The sequence below is a fragment of the Haliotis rufescens genome, unplaced genomic scaffold, assembly GCF_023055435.1.
Source record: "Haliotis rufescens isolate VD_foot unplaced genomic scaffold, xgHalRufe1.0.p SCAF_15, whole genome shotgun sequence".
In the NCBI taxonomy this organism is placed as follows: Eukaryota; Metazoa; Mollusca; class Gastropoda; order Lepetellida; family Haliotidae; genus Haliotis; species Haliotis rufescens.
Genome location: NW_025963835.1, coordinates 16,585,918 through 16,608,340, shown reverse-complemented (window position 1 = coordinate 16,608,340; position 22,423 = coordinate 16,585,918). Strand labels below are relative to the sequence as shown.

The 22,423-nt window shown below is 39.9% G+C and overlaps 1 protein-coding gene across 1 annotated transcript in view; it reads right to left on the bottom strand.

The window, feature by feature from the left end:
- Positions 1 to 7,279, bottom strand: part of LOC124138704 (protein KIAA0100-like) — a 100,079-nt gene extending 92,800 nt beyond the window's left edge. The window contains exon 1 of the mRNA XM_046505510.2: positions 7,115 to 7,279. Coding sequence (XP_046361466.2) covers positions 7,115 to 7,173 — 59 coding nt within the window. The 5' untranslated portion in view covers positions 7,174 to 7,279. The remainder of the gene's footprint in view (positions 1 to 7,114) is intronic.
- Positions 7,280 to 22,423: the final 15,144 nt, after the last annotated feature.

Sequence of the window (22,423 nt, the reverse complement as noted above, 5' to 3'; positions counted from 1 at the left end):
CTTCTCCCAGACATATTTCTTCAAGTTCGTTACAGTCTGACTGTTGCAGTTCTTTTCGCCTCTTGCCTTAATTGACAGATCCAATGAACATTGTTTTCATCCTACTCTCCGTTGATTGGCTAATGACTGTGTAGGCGTGTCTAGTTATGTGCATAAATTAAACGATCACCTGATTCATGTCACACCACAGTATGTATTCCTACACCTGGAATGTTTATCAATCTCGTCATTTTTGTCTGTTTTGATATATACAACTGTTTTTGGTTAAACTATTATAGATAAAACATGTTTTACGTTGTCAAATTTTATTATAAGCATTGACTGTGTATTTTTTTCGGTCCATTAAGGTATGAATAGAAAAACCAAAGTGCAAACTTTTGTAAGAATTTGTACGAATACACAGTCAATCCTTAAATAAATCACGTAACTAACCACAGGTCCAGGTAGTCGTGTGAGCACCCAGGTCCTACTCAGTAGCCACTCGACCCAAGTTACCCGTCACAGTCCTACTAGCTACCTATGCTGGTTATAATAGACGACCCATTGGATGTGGTCAGCATTGGTGACTTGGTTAGTGCATGACAATATACCCAATGATGTGATCATAGCTCATAATATCAATAACTGTACTGTCTACTCCAGAATCAATTATTTACAGACTGCCATCATAAATAACTTCTTTGAGAGGCATTTAGAAGGTGGATTATTGCTGAGTGCAGCATTAAACAACATACAAACACACACTTATAAGACTATCTACAATAAATTTAAAGGTACTAAACATTAATAATTACCGTATTCAACGTAATAAGCGCCCAGGGCGCTCTCAAAATTAGAAATAGGGGGCTCTTATTAGAATATTATTTTGGTGGAAAAAAAACCAACAGAGTTGAAAGATAAATTTCGTGGTTTATGCTGACCGCCTGAAATGCTTATATACTACAGATACATTTTTTTAGAATTTAATTGCCCATAATTAAGGGTGCATACAACACACGAGTGCATATTATACATGAATAAATAAGTCTTGTGTACTTTGATCAATCAGAAGGGGTGCTAATTGGGATTGTTTACCAGCCAATATATTACCAAATATCGCCGCAGGCGCTTATTACGACGAATACAGTAGTTTAGTCAATACCATCTCATACTATGCACTGCTCCATGAAAAAAGGTTTACCTGCTTATACAGTAATCAATGTTGCAAAAAAACCACATTGCTGTTATACATTCTACTTCATAATCAATTATTATCAACACAATATGATTTCCTGAAGCTGATAGATTAGTGTCACACATGTCATTACTGTTTTCCTCATTTTTCATTTAAAGAATGAATTGTCATTGTGACACCAAACATTGGGAAACAGTGACTCAATATTATTTCTTGTCATCAGGTGATCATTTGAATTACAATAGCAGCATTTATTACCGGTATCTGTACATGGTGGACTGACATTATGAAAGGACTGGCAGGGTAAGCTTGAGTAAATGTCTCTCCTCCTCACAAATAGTATCTTACATGTTGTACATCAAGTTGCTTATATACTACAGATTTATTATTTTAGAATTTAATTGCCCATAATTAAGGGTGCATACAACACACGAGTGCGTATTATACGCGAATAAATAAGTCTTGTGTACTTTGATCAATCGGAAGGGGTGCTAATTGGGATTGTTCACCAGCCAATATATTACCAAATATCGCCGCAGCGCTTATTACGTCGAATACAGTAGTTTAGTCAATACCATCTCATACTATGCACTGCTCCATGAAGAAAGGTTTACTTGCTTATACAGTAATCAATGTTGAAAAAAAACAACACATTGATGTTATACATTCTACTTCATAATCAATCATTATCAACACAATATGATTTCCAGAAGCTGATAGATTAGTGTCAAACATGTCATGGGAGATCATTACTGTTTTCCTCATTTTTCATTTAAAGAATGAATTGTCATTGTGACACCAATCTTTGGGATACAGTGACTCAATAGTATTTCTAGTCATCAGGTGATCATTTGAATTACAATAGCAGCATTTATTACCAGTATCTGTACATGGTGGACTAACATTATGAAAGGACTGGCAGGGTAAGCTTGAGTAAATGTCTCTCCTCCTCACAAATAGTATCTTACATGTTGTACATCAAGTTGGCAATTAATAATGGCTACAGAAAATGATTCAGTTACCCATCCCAGCCTTAGTTACATGGTGACATAAAACGCACTGTTAACAAACCTCTGAATTTGATATATAAGAACTTTTCAGGTGTTGCAGGTCTTAGATGTTTCCCCCTTTGGTGGAAACCCATGAGCATGGTATGGTGCTGACAAACCTACAAACATCATGAGGTCAAAAAGGAAAACCGTCTCCATGGTCAAGTGGACAGAGTAGAAGGTCTGTGGTTTGATTCCATGCTCTGTCATACCAAAAGACGTAAAAAGATGGTACTTATTGTTATCCAGTGCAGTTAGGAGATAAAATAAGGACTGGTCACTCAGAGTTAGAATACTGTTTCCGAGTGGGGTATCCATTTTAAAACTGTGACATGGTATCTCAGTGGGCTAGCACTATAACACCGGCACTGGTCCATACTATTAAAAGCATTGTTGTAGTGCTAAGATCACTTTGTGCTTGTGAACCGTAAAGGTTGGGGTGTGTTTTTTCTTCACAGTTTGTTGTTTACAACACACTCGACAATATTCCATCTGAAAGGCAGCAGCTTGTAAATGATCAAGTCTGGACTAGACAATCCAGTCATTGATATTGTGAGCAACGTCTCACACTGTTGGGGAATGATGACACATGATGATTTTGTGCACTGACATCTTAACACACATTTGAAAAGGGATGTTTTCTTGGGACCATGTATAGTCCCATGACACTAATGGGGTGGCATAGTAAGGGACCATGTATAGTCCCATGACACTAATGGAGTGGCATAGCAAGGGACCATGTATAGTCCCATGACACTAATGGAGTGGCATAGTAAGGGACCATGTATAGTCCCATGACACTAATGGGGTGGCATAGTAAGGGACCATGTAAAGTCCCATGACACTAATGGAGTGGCATAGTAAGGGACCACGTATAGTCCCATGACACTAATGGGGTGGCATAGTAAGGGACCATGTATAGTCCCATGACACTAATGGGGTGGCATAGTAAGGGACCACGTATAGTCCCATGACACTAATGGGGTGGCATAGCAAGGGACCATGTATAGTCCCATGACACTAATGGGGTGGCATAGTAAGGGACCATGTACAGTCCCATGACACTAATGGAGTGGCATAGTAAGGGACCATGTATAGTCCCATGACACTAATGGAGAGGCATAGCAAGGGACCATGTATAGTCCCATGACACTAATGGAGTGGCATAGTAAGGGACCATGTATAGTCCCATGACACTAATGGAGTGGCATAGTAAGGGACCATGTATAGTCCCATGACACTAATGGAGAGGCATAGTAAGGGACCATGTATAGTCCCATGACACTAATGGAGTGGCATAGTAAGGGACCATGTATAGTCCCATGACACTAATGGGGTGGCATAGTAAGGGACCATGTATAGTCCCATGACACTAATGGAGAGGCATAGCAAGGGACCATGTATAGTCCCATGACACTAATGGAGTGGCATAGTAAGGGACCATGTATAGTCCCATGACACTAATGGAGTGGCATAGTAAGGGACCATGTATAGTCCCATGACACTAATGGAGTGGCATAGTAAGGGACCATGTATAGTCCCATGACACTAATGGAGTGGCATAGCAAGGGACCATGTATAGTCCCATGACACTAATGGAGAGGCATAGCAAGGGACCATGTATAGTCCCATGACACTAATGGAGTGGCATAGTAAGGGACCATGTATAGTCCCATGACACTAATGGGGTGGCATAGTAAAGGACCATGTATAGTCCCATGACACTAATGGAGAGGCATAGCAAGGGACCATGTATAGTCCCATGACACTAATGGAGCGGCATAGTAGGGGACCATGTAAAGTCCCATGACACTAATGGAGTGGCATAGTAAGGGACCATGTATAGTCCCATGACACTAATGGAGTGGCATAGTAAGGGACCATGTATAGTCCCATGACACTAATGGGGTGGCATAGTAAGGGACCATGTATAGTCCCATGACACTAATGGGGTGGCATAGTAAGGGACCATGTATAGTCCCATGACACTAATGGAGTGGCATAGTAAGGGACCACGTATAGTCCCATGACACTAATGGAGTGGCATAGTAAGGGACCACATATAGTCCCATGACACTAATGGGGTGGCATAGAAAAAAACTATGTATAGTCCCATGACACTAATGGGTTGGCATAGTAAGGGAGCATGTATAGTCCCATGACACTAATGGAGTGGCATAGAAAAAAACCATGTATAGTCCCATGACACTAATGGGGTGGCATAGTAAGGGACCATGTATAGTCCCATGACACTAATGGAGTGGCATAGTAAGGGACCATAGATGGGACCTAGAACTAGGGGTGACTATTCGTCGGGAAATCACTATTACGATAACTATTGATATTGAAAGAAACTATTGTGATAACTATCGATAGTTTTCAGTTTATCATTTTCAATGGATTTTAGAGTTGAATTAAACCTTGGAACTGAAGTTTTCCTTTGAATGTGATAACCATAACAACACATAAAAAGTAAACTTTGAGATATGACTTATTTCAAGGTAGACACAATTTGAAGTAAAAACAATTACTGGCAATACTATTATGGTGGTACAACTATTGTTCTACTTGAATTTGTAACTATTGCAAGAGTTAGTGCAAACATTAAAATGCCCCCAACAGTTGGCCCAACTGTTTGTATTTACTTGGGGATAATGCAATTGAATACAGTAAGACACAATTACTCTACCATTACAGTAAAAATATAATAACCGTCAGCATGACTCAGCATGATCAGGAGCATGCCAAGTAAAAGTGGGAAATACATTAGGCAGGTTGGAAGTAGACAAATTAAATGAGGTTACATATATCTTCACTTGAATGGTACACAAATTATACTATGGCAAACATTACTTCGTTGTTTCTGGTCTTAACTATTGTATTACATCAGACATATTCATGTTTATCAAATGTGTAAGCTTAGTATGACCTAGAACATACACCAGGGAATTATTTTCAGGTACTGAACATATCGGACACGTAACTTCTAAATCATTTACCGTATTTGACGTAATAAGCGCCCAACTCTAATAAGCGCCCACGGCGATATTTGCTAATATATTGGCTAGTGAACAATCCCAATAAGCACCCCTTCCGATTGACCAATGTACACAAGACTTATTTACTCGTGTATTATACGCACTCAGGTGTTATATGTACCCTTAATTATGGGCAATTAAATTATGGAAAAATATATCTGTCGTATATAAACATTTCAGGGTGTCAGCATAGACCACAAAATTTACATTCACCATTTACCACAATAATATTCTAATAAGAGCCCCTTATTTCTAATTTTGAGAGCGCCATGGGCGCTTATTACGTCGAATACGGTATGTCACACTGGTGACCATGAAATGAGTGTATTCAGAGAAAATTTGATCCACTTCTGAATTTAATCAAAACCCTTCTATAATTTAAATTGTTGACACGTAATTAATATATTATGAACATAAAAAGAGAGATTCACTAATGCTGCAATTTGACATCTACCTGCGGCAAAGGAGTTAACTGACTATAAAAGTCCTGTTTCCACACTTGCCAAACAAGACTGGAATTTCTGGGCTCGATCATAGGGCCACCAGTGGCTATTACAACTTATGTCCTTCCTATTGACAAAATGGTGTCGCCCAGTCAAGACAATATGACCAATAATCAAGATCTATATTGTAATAAAACAGGTTTTACTTCACGAAGTGCATAAAACGTGTGAGAAGCTTGACAAAAAATATGAAAAGATTTGAAAGCTATCTGTTGACTCTAAGCTGATGGTACACATGCTTTACAAATCCTGCAATCGACCGAAATCTACACTGCAGTTTATGAACCAGTTGTCGATTTCATGTGATTTTGATTGGACTATGCATAGACTTGTTAGTCCAGGCAAAATATAACTCCATAATTCCAGCTTAGTTTGGCAAAGGTTGAAACTGGACTCTTATAATCAGTTAACTCCCTTGCCTCGGAAAAATTGCAATTTGATAATGTGAATGAAGGCATACTTCTAAAAATCTAATGCCAATTGTACCTATAGAGTGGTTGTCGATTGAACATTGTCATAAAGATGCTAGTGTCCTCCACTTGGTCAGGAAAGCCAATAACAATTCACATTCTATTTATTCAAATAACTACAGTGGTCATAGTTGCTCCTATACCCTGAATAATGGACCTAACTGGGACAGTACAGAATCTGCTTTAAAAATATAAACCCTGTGGGGACTCCTGTTGAAATTGGGACCCAGCAACTTATGCTTGTTGTAAGAGCAACAAAATGGTTTGGGTGGTCAGGCTTAGTGACTTAACCGGTTGACTGCATGTCATCGTACCAGATAGCATGGGACTGTACTCATAATATCAATCAATGGTTTGTCTGGTACAAACTCTATTATTTATAGACATCACATAGACAGTAAGATGCCAATTATGGCGGAAAACAGCACACAAGATATCTAGCTATTTGTCCTTTTGCTTAAAATTCAATTATATATTTGGAATAATGGATACTGATTTTTGATGACATGCACATGATCAAAGACATGTACAGCAAAAAATAATTATTTGAGAAAGTTGAGAAATAGGATATCATTGACATAGCATCTCAGGGCCTATGACAGCGTCTATATGATTCTATATACTTGATTAATATGATCAAAACTTCATAAAGGTAACGAAACATATGTAATAAACACTAATATTGATTATGATGCATCGAACGGTAAGCCTTTAACAATACACAATTATAAAACTATATTTACACATTATGTTATTCTAAAGATACATTCACGTGACGAATGAGTAATTGTCTGTAATTAATCAGCTGATTTCAAAGCTGAAAGTTTATTTTGATAACAACTTGCAGACGAATTTTTCTGCTTCAATCATGTCAATTTACCTGCTCAGAAGCCAGAAGAGAATACCAATGATAATCAATGTCCACACAAAAGAAGGCATGTTTATAGTGAATGTTCAGTTGATCTTTCGAAATGTGTACGTCTGTCACTCATTGTTGTAAACATGTTTCATTCCCTCCCACCGAAACGGGCACCTGTCAGCTGCCATGTTGTTTAGAAATATGGGGCAGCGGAAGTACTACTTCGCAAAAACTAATTACATGTGTTATTGTAAAAAGCCTGAGATGAATGCGCTGTCTCGTTTGCGTAAAACAGACTTATTCATAAGATTCATGTGCAGAAAACATGTAAACAATATACAACAATACTAGTAAATAAAATTATCATTATATTAGTCTTTATATATGTAAATAAATGAGAGAGAGGTTATTTACGGACATACATGAGCTTCAATTTATCCCAAAAAAATATTTCGTTCTTTATTTCATACGTGTGTGTATATCCTTTCTAAGTTTAAAGATAACAGGATCCACAATCTTTTTAAAAAAATAAGAACCGACCAAAACCGAAAAGAAATTAAAACGGAATATTGACATTGGGGCAAAACCATATCTTTCTTGATATCAGGGAACAATTTCGGAAACGAGGTGCTACGTCCCCGATACACGATATATTGTTAAACGGGTAGTACATATTGTTGAATAAGAAAATGTGACTTTTGCACATGGATTTCTAATTGTGAAATCCGAGCATGAAATGGTGATGGCAAGTACTGTAATTCCTCGAATAAACGCTGGGACAAGATAAAACGCCAGGCCTCGGTTAAATGGCACCGCAAGCTATAATTGTGAAGATCCGGGGTAGAATAGGTCTTCAGCAACCCATGCTTGCCGTAAAATGCGACTATATTTGTCGTAAGAGGCGACTAACGGGATCGGGTGGTCAGGCTCGCTGACGTGGTTGATGCATGTCATCGGTCCCAATTGCGTGGATCGATGCTCATGTTGTCAATCACTGGATTGTCTGGTCCAGGCTCAATTACAGCGGTTAATTACAGACCACCGTCATATAGCTGGAATATTGCTGAGTGCGGCGTTAAACGACAAACAAACATATAATTACGCGTATACTGACCAGAGGTTCACATATACCCTGTATTACTTTAGGAATTTGATGGCTGTGCGTTCGACACTGTTCGAATCCAGGTGTCGCTTGAGGAATACGATCTTTGAACAAAATACCCATGTTCGTGGTTTTCACCCAGACATCAGCCTTTGTCATGCACATTTAACCTTTCTGTACCACAAAAGGCGACTATGCTTGTGGTAAAAGGCGACTAACGGGATCGGGTGGTCAGGCTCGCTGACTTGGTTGATGCATGTCATCGGTCCCAATTGCGTGGATCGATGCTCATGATGTCAATCACTGGATTGTCTGGTCCAGACTCGATTATTAACAGACCGCTGTCATATAGCTGGAATATTGCTGAGTGCGGCGTTAAACAACAAAAAAACAAACAAAACATTGAGATGACGCGCCGTAATGCAGCTGTAATATAGCGTTCAATTTGGTGTTGAACTCAACGAACTCACAAGCTCATTGAGGCAAAACAAGGATATAAAAAAGTGCCTTTCGTAACACGTTGATAAATATATGGAGTAGATCACTGATTCACTGAAACTGTGAAGATCCGGGTTGGAATTGGTCAGCGGCACATGCCTGCCGTAAAAGACTAACGGGATCGGGTGGTCAGGCTCGCTGACTTGGTTGATGCAGTATGATCCCAGTTACGTAGATCGATGCTCCTGATGTCAGTCACCGTATAGGTCATGGATGGACATTCACCTTGATCTACTAACACCTGGTTATGCTCAGTTTCACAATAGTCTGTTTTGTTCATATTTTTACACTCTTTTACGTGTAAAAAGACATAAAAACCTGTGATACGCTGTATTTGTGCCAAGGCCCAATTAGTACTAATTGAGTTGTTTGAATACTTATATATTTTGTATATTAACTGCATTCATTTAAAATCTGAGATCGAAAAAACAGGGTTTTTTTCATTTCCGTGAGTACTTTAGTAGGAAGAGACGACATACCATGTGCATTATCGTAACACGTTGATAAATATATGGAGTAGATCACTAATTCACTGTAACTGAAGATCCGGGTTGGAATTGGTCAGCGGTCCATGCCTGCCGTAAAAGACTAACGGGATCGGGTGGTCAGGCTCGCTGACTTGGTGGATGCATGTCACAGTATCCCAGTTACGTAGATCGATGCTCCTGATGTCAGTCACCGTATTGTCTGGCTCAGACTCAATTATTTACAAACCGGGTAAAGGAAAAGTCAGCTATAAGGCTATATAATTCTGTAGAGTATTGGGGTAAAAGAAAAGTCACACCTTGCCAGCTATAATGTTATATATTCTATAGGATATTAGGGTAGAAAAAGTCAAACCTTGTCAGCTATAATCCTATATATTTCATAGAGTATTGTGGTAACAAAGTCACACCTTGTCAGCTGTAGTGTTATATATTCTATAGGATATTAGGGTAAAAAAAGTCAAACCTTGTCAGCTATAATGCTATATATTTCAAAGAGTATTGTGGTAAAAAGTCACATCTTGTCGGCTATAATGTTATATATTCTATAGGATATTAGGGTAAAAAAAGTCACATCTTGTCAGCTATAATGTTATAAATTCTACAGAGTATCGAGGTAAAACAAAAGTCACATCTTGTCAGCTATAATGCTATATATTCTACAGAGTATCGGGGTAAAAAAGTCACATCTTGTCAGCTATAATGTTATATTTTCTACAGAGTATCGGGGTAAAAAAAGTCACATCTTGTCAGCTATAATGTTATATATTCTACAGAGTATCGGGGTAACAAAAGTCACATATTGTCAGCTATAATGTTATATATTCTACAGAGTATCGGGGTAACAAAAGTCACATCTTGTCAGCTATAATGTTATATATTCTATAGAGTATCGGGGTAACAAAAGTCACATCTTGTCAGCTATAATGTTATATATTCTACAGAGTATCGGGGTAAAACAAAGTCACATCTTGTCAGCTATAATGCTATATATTCTACAGAGTATCGGGGTAACAAAAGTCACATCTTGTCAGCTATAATGCTATATATTCTACATAGTATCGGGGTAAAACAAAGTCACATCTTGTTAGCTATGATGCTATATATTCTACAGAGTATCGGGGTAACAAAAGTCACATCTTGTCAGCTATAATGCTATATATTCTACAGAGTATCGGGGTAAAAAAAGTCACATCTTGTGAGCTATAATGTTATATATTCTGTAGAGTATTTGGGTATTGTATTGGGAATTGCGGTGAACGAAAAGTCTCATCTAAAGCTAAAAGTCACCGTCAAGAATAAGTTAGTGCGTATTGACACGGTGACACATGTTTAACGGAAACAGCATTGTCGGGAGCGTGTCTCATGATCACATATATATGACAGGATACTTTGGTCCACTAATTGTTTAACCAGTACCCGCCTATACACGCCTCACCCTCTGCAGTGATCTTACTCACTACACGTGGTTAATTTTCATCCACCCACGCGTCCCGTGTAGTCGTGTCAGCGTAGCCTGGCCGTGGGGTTGAATCCAAGAAGCCCTCAGAAGCCCCGTACAGTGATCCTTATCCAATCCCATTGGTTTCATTAATTCATTTGAAAATGACAAACGTTTACATCGGAAATACACTGTATATAACAGCATATTCCTCCGCCCCTCTATAACGCAACAATACGGATTCATAAAGACAGAGTTTTGTTTTTATCCAAGCACGCCCCGTCAGTCTTGATTTATCATTTAATCATACAAATAATCGGGTTTAGTTGGTTGGTTGGTTTGTTGTTTAACGCCGCACTCAGCAATATTCCAGCTATATGACGGCGGTCTCTAAATTATCGAGTCTGGACCAGACAATCCAGTGATTAATATCATGATCATCGATCCACGCAATTGGGATCGATGACATGCATCAACCAAGTCAGCGAGCCTAACCACCCGATCCCGTTAGTCGTCTTTTACGGCAAGCATAGTCACCTTTTACGGCAAGCATGGATTGCTGAAGACCTATTCTAACCCGGAATCTTCACGGGTCTCGGGTTTAGTGCTCATCTTAGAGTGAGTATGGTTTTACGCCGCTTTCAGCAATATTCCAGCAATATCACCTCGGGGTACACCAGAAATGGGCTTCACACATTGTACCCACGTGGGAAATCGAACCCGGGCCTGCGGCGTGACGAGCGAACGCTTTAACAACTAGGCTACCACACCGCCACCTTATTTTAGGTGTTCATCTTCCCGAGGCAAGGGAGTTAACTGACTATAAAAGTCCAGTTTCCACCCTTACCGAACTATGCTGGAGTGAGTGAGTGAGTTGGGTTTAACGCCGCTTTTAACAGTATTCCAGTCATATCACGGTGTGTCAGCTTAATGTGGGAGGAAAGCCCGAAGTGACGAGGGTCTCAGACGTTTACCACTTCGGTGAAACCCACGAGCACGGGTATGGTGCTGACAAACCTAGAAACATAATTGGGGTGAACCGGGATTCGATCCCACAATCATAGGTTTCTGGCGTGCCCTAGGGCCACAACTCCACTGCGAATCGCGGCGCCTTAGACGACTTGGCCACCCGTGCCCCGAACTATGCTGGAAGTATGGAGTTATATTTTGGCTGGACTAACGAGTCCAATCCAAATCGCATACCGAAATCGACACCCAGTTCGTAAACTGGGTGCCGCAAGAGTCCCGCCAACTCGGCGTCGAAACTGGACTTTTATAGTCAGTTAACTCCCTTGCCTCGGGAAGATACAAGCTCCTTCCCAGCGCGTGACACCATTACAAGAATCTTGAAATTTGGCCTCTAACCCCAAATGTAGTAACGTTCATACTTTTGTTTATGTCTTTGGGAATGCCATCATAGTTCACTTTGAAAAGGTTTAGGGCGGACCTTGTTTTCCAGGTGAAGATGAATACTTTGTTGTCTGTATAAGCAGATTGGTTCGAGATTGCAGACAAACTGAAAATCAACCAACTTCTCCCTTACATTCTTACTATATCAATTACATGATAGTTTTAATGAAATAGAACTTCAAATTGACAAACAAACAAAGTTATTTAGCAGGGGTAAGTGTATTTGGCGTCACGACAGTCGTCGTTTGTTTGGAAACATAACGGTCATTCGGTTGCGAGTTCAACTCCAAGCATGGTTGTGGCCACCTATCACAGTGGGGAGTTTTGACTGGTGGCAACAATAGTATAGGGAGTTTCGCTGTGAGGAGCATGTGTTACTGAGAAGCATTACCAAAGTGGTAAACTTCTAATGCATGCATTACTTCGGGTTTCCCTCCCACATCAAGCTGGCACGCTGATATAACTGAAATGCTTGGCGTTTAATCAAATAAATAAATAAATATGTGCTATCGAGGTCAGTTTTTCATTTGAGTCAATAAACTGACGGCCCTGTCAGCTTTTTGTGTCTACGACGCATATACCAGCTGTGCGGAGTTATGTCCCTTGGATCCCTGGTTCAGTGTTTAATTCCTAGAGTCACTCTGACAATGATCTGTTGTTGGTTACGGTATCTCATCGGAAACAACCGCCTCCGTGGTCTAGTGATAGAGCGTCTTCCCGGAGAACGGAAGGTCCGGGGTTCGATCCCCGGCCGGGTCAAACCAAAAGACGTTAAAAGATGGTACTTGTTGTTACCCTGTTTGGCGATCAGCATTAATGGGCTAAAACAAGGACTGGTCGGCTCGGAGTCAGTATACTGTGTCTGATTGGGATATTCATGTTAAACTGCGGCATGGTATCTCAGTGGGCTAGCACTATAAATCGGCATCAGTCCGGACTGGTACAAGCAGACACACACACAGATACACGTGCGTGCACGTCGCTATATATAAGTGCAATAATCTTGGACGCGACGTTAAACCCCATTTCACCTCATCACCACCACCTCATCGGAAACAAAAACGGATAGCAGTTTTGATCGGCCTCCATCTTGTTTTCCACACCCCTTACCGGATTTAATTTCGATCTGAAAGTCCTTATTCATGGTTCACTTTCGAAGAATTAAAGTACAGGTATTTTGAGGTAAGTGATTCAGGAAGAGATTGGTATACATATTTTACAAATACTGACTCCAGTCCTTGTTTTTAGCCCCTAATGCCGAGCGCCAGGCAGGGTAACAATTAGTACCATCTCTTAACGTCTTTTAGTATGACACACCCGGGGATCGAACCCCCGACCTTCCGCTCTCTGGGCGGACACTCAACCACTTGACCACTGAGGCGGCCTGTAAGCCCTAGTGTTCATAAAGGTGTGATATAGTATTAAAAAAATAAAAGAAAAAAAAAAGTACTCAAGGAAATGAAAAAACCCTGTTTTGCTGAATTTAATAATCGACACAAAGCATTACGTAGATGTAAACACGAAATAACAAAACAACTGGAAAAGTACTAGTCTGGATTTGCTAGTTTTATCTCAGTGCTCAATACAAACTGTACTTTATAGGAGGTAATTTGTAGGCACTTTCAACATTCAAAAATAAAACTAAGTCCAAATTGACATGGCAGAAACAGGCTATAGGCATTATGCAAATAAGCCTGGAAAAACAACAATAAAAATAACAGCTATGTTTATGTACATAATAATAATGACATGTAAGTTGTTGTTTGAAAAGGGAATATGTTACTTTTACGTTCGGATATTTTGACGATGATTCACTATCCCACAATGCCACTGACAAATCACTAACCACTGACAAATCACATGCACGTGGGTTTCAATCACCTGTTTTCACCTGTCGTCAAGGTGTCATAGGTCATGGACATTCACCTTGATCTACTGACACCTGGTTATGCTCAGTTTCACAATAGTCTGTTTTGTTCATATTTTTACACACTTTTACCTGTGATACGCTGTATTTGTGCCAAGGCCCAATTAGTACTAATTGAGTTGTTTGAATATTTATATATTTTAGTATATTAACTGCATTCATTTAAAATCTGAGATCGAAAAAACAGGTTTTTTTCATTTCCGTGAGTACTTTAGTAGGAAGAGACGCCATATCATGTGCATTATTGTACAAAAAGGAACGGTAAAGTAATACTTGGAAGAGATTCTGTCGTCAGCGTGGCGCTCCTTTTCACAAGACGACCGCCTCCGTGGTCTAGTGGTAGAGCGTCCACCCGGAAAGCACAAGGTCGTAGGTTCCATCCCCGGTCGCGTCATACCAAAAGACGTTAAAAGATGGTACTTGTTGTTACCATGTCTGGCGCTCGGCATTAAGGGGCTTAAGCAAAGACTGGTCGGCTCGGGGTCAGTATACTGTGTCTGAGTGGGGTATTAATGTTAAACTGCGGCATGGTATATCAGTGAGCTAGCACTATAAATCGGCTAGCATTATATATAAATCGGCATTAGTCCGGACTAGTACAAGCACACACGCACGCACGCACGCACGCACGCACGCACGCACACGCACAGGTCGCTATATAGGTGCAATAACCTTGGACACGACGTAAAACCCAAGTTCACCTGACATCGTTTTCAAATCTTTATCGAGATATGTGTATCGATCTTTCTGCGTGAAAGCAGTTTGTATAAACAACAGGTGGGACAAGAAAACACAATTTTGCTTTAACCGTTTGTATCAATCTATAATTTCAATTAATTTATTTTTACGGTTATGGACGCGAAGTCATCGTCGGTGACGGTAACAGCTGGCTGAACTGTACATTGTGACAAACAACACCTGCATATACATGATTGTTGGAGGGCGTCAGTTTAAGCCCGTTTGGATTCTTTCATTTACACAGTGTTCACACACTTCAACTTATTTTTAACTAAAACATGGGTAAAAGTCACCAGGTGATGTTGCTTGACCGTGATTGAATTGATTTAGGTAATTAGGTGATGTGGGTAAATCCCACTGTGGTAAGGGGGAACTGGAAGCTGAACAAACGTATTGAGGGTCGCGATAATGGCTTTTATTTTGCATGATTGTGGGAACGATGTACTTTCTAAATAAATAGGATGAAAGTGACAGTCGGCATGTGATTTCATTTCATGCAACCTCGGAAACTTTAACATGGGGTATTCCGAACGATAGTTACAGGCTTAACGACTGAATCCATACAATCTAGAACATGTATTAGCCATTCGAGAATATTCTTTTGTTCAGGTTTCACATTTGTAATCGAGAATTTGTCAAAATATGTTTTAAAGCGTAGTCGCGAATTAGAAATTAGTGACGTAAAGCACGAGAAAGCTGCCTTCTGATCTCATTAAAATCAGAACTTAGTTCTCGCTACCGCTAAACAAAGACCCGAGAACATCCCATTACGGGTCACGTCAGAATGACCTTTCACGAACTTTGACCGACCAATGGAATGACTGACAAGAAGTCGACATTAGCCAATCAGAAAACAGCTTTCTCGAGCTATACGACAATAGTTTCAAACTGGTGACTTCCATTCAAGACTACGCTTTAAAGATATTTTGACAAGTTCTTTATTAAAATTTGAAAACTGAACAAATATACTTTCTGGAATGTCTGATGTATGGCCGGGAGTGTGTGGCAGTACTTCCAACGGGCTATGCAGCGTCTCTTCCGTTTATGTTTATCCCTTTGAAACGAGAGACAGGCAATGATTTTTTACCGAATTAGTCGTCGACATGTAACTGTCGTCCCTGTTAACATTACCGAGGTTGCATGATTAGAAAACACATTCCGACTGTCACGTTCCTGATCTGGTGAACGATGCTCTAATTGGTCGGATGAAAGGTCGTTCTGGCGTGACCCGTAATTGGATGTCCTCAGATCTTCGTTTAGCGGTAGCGCGAACTATGATCTGATTTTAATGAGAATTTCAATATTCCAGCTAACTAACTGTACGTACCTTGTTAGATTAGTTATTTAAAGTTAATCAATAGTTAGGGTCCTTAAATATAGGAGTTACGGTTGGCCCAGTTGCCTAAGGCGCCGTACTCGCCGTGTAGAGTTACGTCCCTTGGGCACGCGAGAAACCTATGATTGTGGATTCGAATCCCGGTTCGCCCCGATTATGTTTCTAGGTTTGTCAGCACCATACCCGAGCTCGTGCGTTTTAACCGAGGTCGTAAACGTCCGAGAATTGCATCACTCCGGGCTTTCCTTATGGCAAGCTGTTTTCACATTTATTACGGAATTACTGATATCTTGAATTGTTTTAAAGATATCGGTATTCTACTTAAAGATATCAATAATGTTTTTAAGATATTAAAAGCTAATTAAAGATATCTTGCATTCATTTCTGATATCCAAAATACAATTACTGACATCTTAAAATATTACTGTGATATCAACCAAATATTTCGTGATATCTCTAAATGTATTTCAGATATCATAAAATAATTACCATCTTACTGTACATAATCATATTAGAAATATATTAAATATATCTTAAATTCAATTAAAGATGTCTTGAAATAGGTTATACATATTCACAAATGCATTACAGGTATGGTTAATTCGTTTAAGATATCTTTAATTCAATTATCAGTAATTCCGTAATAAATGTGAAAACGGCTTGCCATATTTCCTCCCACATCAAGCTGTCGCGTCGTGATATAACTGGAATACTGTTCAAAGCGGCGTTAAACCCAACTCACTCTCTTACCTTAAATATAGTATTTCTTTTAGTGATGGATAAAATCAGTGACAAGTGTTTAGGTTTCACGTATGGTATCGTGTAACGTAACGATATCTTACATTCGCCATAGCGGCTATACGTGCAATAGCTATTAGCTCGCCCGGGGGCACGGGTGGCCCAGTCGTCTAAGGCGCTGCGATTCGCTGTGCAGAGTTGCGTCCCTTAGGAACGCCAGAAACCTAAGATTGTGGGTTCGAATCCCGGTTCGCCCCGATTATGTTTCTAGTTTTGTCAACACCATACCCGTGCTTGTGGGTTTCACCAAAGTGGTAAACCTCTGAGACCTGCATCACTCCGGGCTTTTCTCCCACATTAAGCTGACACGCCGCGATATAACTGGAATACTGTTAAAAGCGGCGTTAAACCCAACTCACTCACTCACTATTAGCTCGCCCACACACTGACTTTTATAGTCAGTTAACTCTCTTGCCTAGGATGACTGTATAGCGGCAAACTGCCACATATCAACCCCAAAGTGACAAAAAACGCTTAAAAAGAGAAATAAGCATATCACATATATCTATAGTCAAGTCAATGATCGATGGGGTCACAACGATTTACGCTATGCATGGTGCGCGATGGCACTTTACATTGTGAGCGAGATTTACTGAATGTATCGAACCCGGATCTTAAAACAGCGCTTCAACCAATTAACCGGCTATATACCCTTGAATACCCTTGAATGCAATAAATTGGGCCACGTTTAACGTATTTTGTTGTTGTATAACGCCGTACTCAGCAATATTCAAGCTATATGACGGCGGTCTGTAAATAATCGAGTCTGGACCAGACAATCCTGTGATTGGCATCATGAGCATTGATCCACGCAACTGGGATACGATGACATACATCAAGTCAGCCAGCCTGAACACCCGATCCCGTTAGTTGCCTCTTACTAAAAATATGGAAGGGATGCTGAAGACCTATTCTATAATCCGGGTCTTCACGGGTATCCCGTTTAATGTGAAATCGTCGCGAAGATTATTGTATCGTATTTCTTTGGTTTGGTTTCGTTTGTTGTTTAACGCCGCACTCAGCAATATTCCAGCTATATTACGGCGGTCTGTAAATAATCGAGTCTGGACCAAACAATCCAGTGATAAATATCATGAGCATCGATCCACAGGAGTTATTATACTTATCTTAACGATAACATCCTATGTATGAAGTTGTAAGATAACCCTCAGTCATGAGTGATTTGTGTTTTATGCGGCTTTGAACAGAATTTCAGTTATACCAGGCCTGTCAGCTTGATATGGGAGGAGAGCCCGAAGTGATGCAGACGTTAACCACTTTGGTGAAACCCACGAACACGGGTATGGTGAAATAAAATAAAAATATCATGGTGAATATGAGATTCGAACCTATAAGCGACCAACGCTGCCTTTGACAACAAGGCCATCCGCCTCACAGAATCGGAGCTACGCTCAAGAGATCTTTACGAGACTGAAAAAGTTGTGCGGATAATAATGTTTTGTTTGTTTATTTGTCGTTTAACACCGCACTCAGCAAGATTCCAATCTATATGTCGGCGGTCTGTAATAAATCGAGTCTGGACCAGACAACCCAATGATTGACATCATGAGCATCAATGCGGATAATTAAACGATACCCATATACAGACTGAGGAATTGGGTGAGTTTGGTTTCACGTTGAATGGGTGAATCGGGAAACGTTATGTGTGCGATGATGATGATGATGATGATGATGATGATGATGATGCATGTCGCACAGTTACAGTCTCATATACAGGCTAATCCCTCGATGCATTGTGTCAGACTTAGTAATGCTTTGCTAATCTGATTTTCGTTTCTTTAGATCGAGGCATCCAGTTGACTAAGTTCCCTCCCTAAGAGAAGTGCCAGAATCCGATGATCGTGAAGTCGGTTCGAATCCCAGATTCACCCTGATTATGAATTAGCACCATTCCCGTGCTAGTGGGTTTAATTATTTATAGCGATGAATAGACTGTCCACAGTATTGAGAGACATGTTTGTGTTTCCCGAAGGTAGGGTAACCTAGTGGTGAAAGCGTTCGCTCGTCATGCCGAGGACCCGAGAGAGAGAGAGAGAGAGAGAGAGAGAGAGAGAGAGAGAGAGAATAGAGAAGTAACAGGAATAATATAGACGTTAGTACTATTTTAGCGTCATTATGTTTATCAACAAAGTTATACGTTCCATACTATATGTGTTAAATCTAGGTATACGATAATTTACAAATGTATCGTTTGTGTTGAATCGTTTCATTCCCCTCTCTAGGGGACAGGGGCGGTCGGGTAGCCTAGTGGTTAAAGCGTTAGCTCGTCACGCCGAAGGCCCGGGTTCGATTCCCGACATGGGTACAATGTGTGAAGCCCATTTCTGGTGTCCCCCGCCGTGATATTGCTGGAATATTGCTAAAAGCGGCGTAAAACCTCACTCACTCACTCTAGGGGACCGCCTCCGCTTAGTGGATATGGCGTCTGTCTGGAGAGGGGAAAGTCAGCGTTCGATCCCCGGTGGCGTTATACCAAAAGATCGCTATACGGCGGGGAAAAATACGATGCGACGTTAAACTTTAACTCACTCACTTATACCAAAAGACGTTAAATGAAGGTACTTGTTGTTACCCTGACTGGCACTCGGCATTAGGGGTTAAAACAAGGACTGGTCGGCTCGGAGTCCAACTCTGTCTGAGTTTGGTACCCATGTTAAACTGCGGCATGGTATCTCATTGGGCTAGCACTACTAACCCGACATTAGTCCTGACTAGTAAAAGCAGCCACGCATGAACACACACGTACATGCACGTGTATGTGTGCAATAATATTGAACCATTTCACCTCACCTCATCCCTTTCTTGGACCTTATTGACATAACATATTGTATGTGAATAATGTTGGTGAGTATTTGATTCATTTAAAATTGTTGCACTCAACAATGTTCCTAGTACATGGCGGCGGTCTGTAAGTGAGTGAGTGAGTATGGTTTTACGCCGCTGTTAGCAATATTCCGGCAATATCACGTCGGGGGACACCACAGGTTGGCTTCACACAATGCACCCATGTCGGGAATCGAACCCGGTCTTCGGCGTGACGCGGTCTGTAGGTGATCGAGGCTGGACCAGATGCCTCTTAGGACAAGTATAGGTTTCAGGGGACCTTCATTCTTACCCTAATGGGTGTGAATGTTTGAATATTTGATGAATGAACTGTCAGATGGAATATGTTGCCTCACATTAATACCACTCACAGATCCAGTTTAATTTGTGATTTGGAATAAAGCAATTTATATATAATATTTACTGCAGGACCAAAAAAATTGAATTTGACAAAAGATTACAAACGTCATCAAACGTTACTAGGCTGAAAACAGTCGTCGAAACGGGAATTAATGCCCAAAACACAACTATGATACCCGTATGAAATACATCATCATCGAATAACAACCATTTCATGTTTGTTTCACTTTAGCCACCTTCAAACATGGTGTATACGTTCCTTTTACCAGGAAGTTAATAATTCAAACTGCCGTAACAAAATAATATGCTTCGTAAAAACTGTTTTTATTGTTGTTGTTTTTTCACTATATTATGGAATAAAGTATTCACCTGATACAGGGGCAAGGGGTAGCTCCGAAACGTCGTTCCAAAAGAGTAAAAGAAGTTGTTATTCATACAAAAATGTCTTGTATTAATATTATAGAATAATTCACACACGGAGATTTATGGAAACAATGATTGCTGACTTACGCAACGTCTATGTTATAATTTATATCAACAGTTACCGTTACGTCAGGTTGTGCGTGCAGGGTTCTTTATGGGCCTGAGCTAATATGCAGCTTTAGCAAAGCTCTGCATGCATGCAGTCAGAGTATATATACACGTCTTGCAGCATAATGCAAATGATGACGTGAAGTCCACATGTCAACAAGCGGGTATGTCGCTGTGTATTCATTAGGCGTGAACTGCAAGCTGGTGGGTGGTGTGTGTATCAATCGCGATGATCGGATTAGTGATTGGTGTGTTTAGCCTGGGAGAGCCGGCGGTTCGGCGTTGAGTTGATATACACCTGTATAAGCAGTGATTTAACATGGAATACATGTCGGCTTGAATTGTCACACCTTGAATGGTGAATGGTTGTAGCATTTAAACACATATGTAAATTCAATTCAATTCAATTCAATTCAATTCAATTCAATTCAATTCAATTCAATTCAATTCAATTCAATTCACAAGATAGACACAATTTATCAATTCAATTCAATTCACAAGATAGACACAATTTATCAATTCAATTCAATTCAATTCAATTCAATTCAATTCAATTCAATTCAATTCAATATTGAGTTTAAAACTATAAAGTTTATCAAGATCAATTCATGATCAATGGGACCCGTGAAGATCCGGGTAAGAATAGGTCTTCAGCAATCAATGCTATAAGCAGTGATAAGCAGCGATTATGCTTGACGTATAAGAGGCGACTAACGGGATCAGGTGGTCAGACTCGTTGACTTGGTTGATGCATGTCATCGATCCTAATTGCGTGGATCGATGTTCATGATTTTAATCACTGGATTGTCTGGTCCAGACTCGATTATTTACAGACCGCCGTCATATAGCTGGAATATTGCTGAGTGTGGCGTTAAACAACAAACAAACAAAACGTGTTCAATAGGTTGGTAGAGGATACAGTAATTACATACAGGGATAATATAGAGAACTAGGCTGTTTCACTTCTTAATTGACACGGTTTATAAAGGTGTTTTCTAAATCATAAAACTGATTAACATTCTATATACTAAACACCTCCGTTAATTAAAACACTGATGGCTTATCCCAATAGTATCATTTGATAAACAGATTCCTACGATGATAATACCGGGTAAATTAATACAAAATTCACTCTTCTCTATAATGTATACAGAAAGGACAAAATCCACATCTAATTGTGGATATCTTCGAGAATCAACAGACAAATAACGTATGGTAGTCTAGATCTATTGAAACCTGTTTTATGCTCTTGTTATTGAATTCCTCAAACAGTATTTTAAACTAAAAGAGTCTAGAAGATTTACATACATTTTACATTTAGATAATTTTACACAAATAATTGACTCTGACAAATGTATAGCCTTTCTATATATAATCCTCTGGTTGAATTGTTGACAGATATCAAGGACACATCACCTGCTTGTACCATATACAAAAAAACATGTTTACTAATAAATGTTTTACCTGATATGCTCAATTTTTTTGTTCCTATACATTCAATCTCTTCAAGCATATAATCATAACTGGGGCACGGGTGGTCCAGTCATCTAAGGCGCCGCAATTCGCTGTGCAGAGTTGCGTCCCACGGGCACGCCAGAAATCTATCATTGTGGGTTCGAATCTCGGTTCGCCCCGATTATGTTTCTAGGTTTGTCAGCACCGTGCTCGTGGGTTTCACCGAAGTGGTAAACGTCTGAGACCTGCATCACTTCGGGCTTTCCTCTCAAATTAAGCTGACACGCCGTGATATAACCGCAATACTGTTAAAAGCGGCGTAAATCATAACTTGCTCGCTATAATCATAAAACACCTTTCATATACATCATTAGTTGTTAACATTTGACACAAATAATTATCATA